The following is a 4,074-nucleotide window of genomic DNA, read 5'->3' on the forward strand; positions in this document are numbered from 1 at the left end:
AATAGAGAAGATGAACTCAGAGGACCGCACGGGGCAGACACAGGGGCCCCCACTGCCGGCGCCTGCCGTCACCTGAATAAACCCAGGGCAGGGTGAGTAGGAGGCAGGGTGAGGCTCTCACGATGGGTGCTATGGTTCTCCTAGGGGATTGTCAGGGGACAGAGTGGCCAGGAGAACCGGAGCCTTGTGGGTTCCCAGAGCAGTGCCCACAGGGTAACCTGTAAAGGAGGCCTTCGGTGAAGTCAAGGGCGATCCTACCTGTCGGAGGTGCTCACCTCAGGTCATTCTCTATCCAGCAGGTGCGAAATCCCCTGCCCAGTGGGCCACAGTCCTGTCTGCTGTCCGGGACCACAGCCACCATGCCTCGTGGTCAGAAGAGTAAGCTCCGTGCTCGTGAGAAACGCCGCCAGAACAGAGCCGAGGCCCAAGGTCTTAAGAGTGCTCAGGCAGCGACAGCAGAGGAAGAGGCCACTGCCTCCTCCCCTCCTGTTACTGGGGATGGTGCCTCGAGCTCTTCTGTCGCTGGCAGTCTCCAGGCGCCTGCACGTGTCTCGGCTGCCGCCAGTGCCGCCGCAGGTGTTTCGTGCAGAAGATCTGACGTACATGCCAAGAGCCGTGTTCAGAAGAGTGAAAATTCCCAGGCTGCACCTTCCAGTGAGAGCTCGGGCCACGACCTTCTAACTAGGAAGGCGGGTATGTTGATGCACTTCCTGCTGTGTAAGTACAAAATGAATGAGCCCATTAAAAAGGGAGACATGCTGAAAGTCATCCACAAAAGGTACAGGGAGCACTTCCCCGAGATCCTCAAGAAAGCCTCTGAGCGCATGGATCTTGTCTTTGGCTTAGAATTGAAGGAAGTCAAGCCCAACGGTCACTCCTATTCCCTTGTCTGCAAGCTAGATGACAGCAGGGATGAGAGTACGAGCAATGCCTTGCGATTTCCTACAAAAGTGATTCTGATGCCTCTGCTGGGTTTGATCTTCTTGAATGGCAACCGCGCCTCTGAGGAGGAGATCTGGGAACTCCTGAATATTTTGGGTGTCTACGATGAAGAGACACACTGCATCTTGGGGGAGCCCAGGGACATTATCACCCAGAATTTGGTGCAGGAAAAGTACCTTGAGTACCGGCAGGTGCCCGGCAGTGATCCTCCACGCTTCGAGTTCCTGTGGGGCCCAAGAGCCCAAGCTGAAACCACCAAGGGGAAAGTCCTGGACTTTTTATGCAAGGTCAATGATACCTTCCCCACTGACTTCCCGCCCCATTATGAAGAGCTTTTGAGAGATGAGAAGGAGAGAGCCCGGGCCACTGCGGCAACCATGGCTGGGGCTACCGACAAAGCCAGAGCACGCTCCAGGGCCACGTCCAGCCGCGACCCTCCCCACGAGTGAGCTCTGAGGTGGATTCCTCACTTTCTAGTTAGAAAGACCTGTTAAACTATGTTCCTAATATCGACGAATGTGTATCTTGTCTTTTTTTGCATTTTCAAACAGTGTTCTTTTCAACAGAAAGTTTATGTACATTCAGAATTTAAGTCGTGAACGACACAGATCACACGTTCCTTGCCGTGTGTCAGGATTAGGAGTAAGATTTTGGTTTTGAAATATGCACTGATAATCCATAAAATTCCTTTTGTGATGTAGAACAAGATAACATATCTTTAAGACAGCAGTATCCTTGGAAATATAAATAACTACACACAAAAAGATTTGGGATCAGAATATAGAAACGTATATATATAATATAGCTATATATTATCTATCTATCTAAATACATATTATATCTGTCTGTCTATCTATCTATCTATCTATCTATCTATCTATCTATCTATCTATCTATCTATCTATCTATAGAGAGAGAGAGAGATAGAGAGAGACACACACACACGTGGTCAGCTTTGCATTGCCTTACTCCATTTCGTCTTTCCTTTTATACATTTAAAAGATGTTACCTGGCTTTGCTAATGTTCGTCAAGCATGTTTGAAAATATAAAGCACTGTGCGTGTACCTCTTTGTTCATGGCTTTCTTTTACACGGTCATTAATGGAGCATCAGCTCTTTGGAAGTCTTCATGCTTGCCCTGGGGGTGTTTAGTCAAAGAAGGCCCATCCCTTGCCTGAATAATTATACAGGCTAGGAGGAGCTATCGTTACAAAAGAGGGTGAGGTCTGCTCTACTTCATAAGGAACAGGTTCAAAGGAGAGTAAAGAGGGGTTAGAGAGAGCAGATTACTGAGCTTTCATTGTTAAGGGGCATTTTCGCCCACTGGGAGGTCCCCCCCCACCCACCCCAGATCACTGCATATTTCATGACATGCCTTAGATGTCAAGAAAGAAAAATGGAAGAAAAAGAAATGAAAAAAGAAATCCCAGCTGGATGAATGGTAATCTCTGAGGTCAAGATAATCATAGCAATATTTACTATTGCCTAATGTCTCAATACAAGACAGGCACAGTGACAGGTGCTTTCTCTAGATCACATATATGCTACCAGTCTCAGAAGACAGGGCCGATCAGACTCGCTGGACAGTGGACAGCCTGTCTCATAGACTTAGAGTTTGTAATGTGCCAAAAGTCATGGGGCTAGTAAATGGCAAGGATCAATGTAGACGGCTGGTCTAAATTATGGTAAGCCCACTATTCTACTCTCCCACCGTGAGACGCAACCTGTGACCCTTATTCTTTTTTCTAAGGATTTTTTCAGTTTTTCAGTTACATTTTGTTTGCAATATTGTATTAGTTTAAGGTATACAACACTGTGACCAGACATTTCTAAAACTGAGGAACTGCTCTTCCCTCTAAATCCAGTACCCATCGGACCATACATAGTTTTTAAAATATTATTGACTATATTCCCCATGCTGTACGTTACATCCCCATGACTATTATGTAACTATCGGTTTGTACCACTTGATCCCTTCCTCTTTTCACCCATCACTGTGCCCCCTCCCCAGTCCCATCGGGCAAGATCCATAGGTTCTCTGTATCTACGAGTTTGATTCCGTTTTGTTTATTTGTTTTGGTGTTTAGACTTCACGTGTAAGTGAACTCTTATGGCATTTGTCCTTCTCTGACTTTCTCTAATGTAGGACCATCCATGTTGTTGCAGATGGCAAAATTTCGGTCTTGTTTCTGGCTGAGTCATTAATATTTTACTGCATCTATGTACCAGCTCTTCTTTCTTTAGTCATTTATTAATGGACACCGAGGTTGCCTCCGTGTCTTGACAATTGTAAATAACGAACATGTGGATTCATGTGTCTCTTCAATTTCGGTTTCTTGGGATAAAGACCCAGAGGTGGGATTACTGGGTCATTCTTAGTCTCTTGTTATAGCCTTTCTTTTAATGTCTATTTTGTCTGACCTAAGCATTGCTACCCAGCCTTTGTTGTTGTTGTTCTTAGCATTTCCATTTTGATACCCTGTCTTTTATCATTTCTTTGGGTGTCCTTCAATCTGAAGTGAGTCTCTCGTGCCCAGCATATGCGAGGGCCTTGTTTCACATCCATTGGGCCATTCTATGTCTTTTGACTGGAGTATTTAATCTCTTAACACTTAAAGTAAATCGTGACGGGTATGTACTTATTGCTATTTTGACATTCATATATTTATTATTTTTCCTCCATTTTCTGCTTCCTTCTTTCTTCTTCTCTTTTCTTCCCATTCCTTCTCCTTCCTACTCTTTCCTCCACCTCTTCCTCCTCCTCCTCCACCTCCTCCTCCATCTTCTTCTCCTCCTCCTCCATCTTCTTCTTCTTCATCCTTCTAACATTTCTTGTAATTGTGGCAAGGTGCTGATGAACTCCTTTATCCCTTCCTTTTCTGGGAAGCTCTTATCTGTCCTTTGATTCTAAATGATCCCCTTGCTGAGTAGAAGAGTGTTGGTTGCAGGTCTCTGCTTTCCACCACTTTGAATATTTCCTGCCAGTCCCTTCTGCCTGCAGAGTTTCTGTGGAGAAATCAGCAAAAATCAGTCTATGGGTGCTCCGTTGTAGATACCTAACTGCTTTTCTCTTGCTGCTTGTAAGATTCTCTCTTCGTTTTTAACATTTGGCATTTTAATTATGATATATCT

The 4,074-nt window shown here is 45.3% G+C and overlaps 1 protein-coding gene across 1 annotated transcript; it reads left to right on the plus strand.

Moving 5' to 3' along the window:
• The first annotated feature begins 359 nt into the window (after window positions 1-359).
• Window positions 360-1,391, plus strand: LOC105311649 (melanoma-associated antigen B2-like). The gene has a single exon (XM_011387592.1). The coding sequence runs from the start codon at window positions 360-362 to the stop codon at window positions 1,389-1,391; it is 1,032 nt and encodes a 343-aa protein (XP_011385894.1).
• Window positions 1,392-4,074: the final 2,683 nt, after the last annotated feature.

Source organism: Pteropus vampyrus, unplaced genomic scaffold, assembly GCF_000151845.1.
Source record: "Pteropus vampyrus isolate Shadow unplaced genomic scaffold, Pvam_2.0 Scaffold1000005683, whole genome shotgun sequence".
Taxonomy (NCBI): domain Eukaryota; kingdom Metazoa; phylum Chordata; class Mammalia; order Chiroptera; family Pteropodidae; genus Pteropus; species Pteropus vampyrus.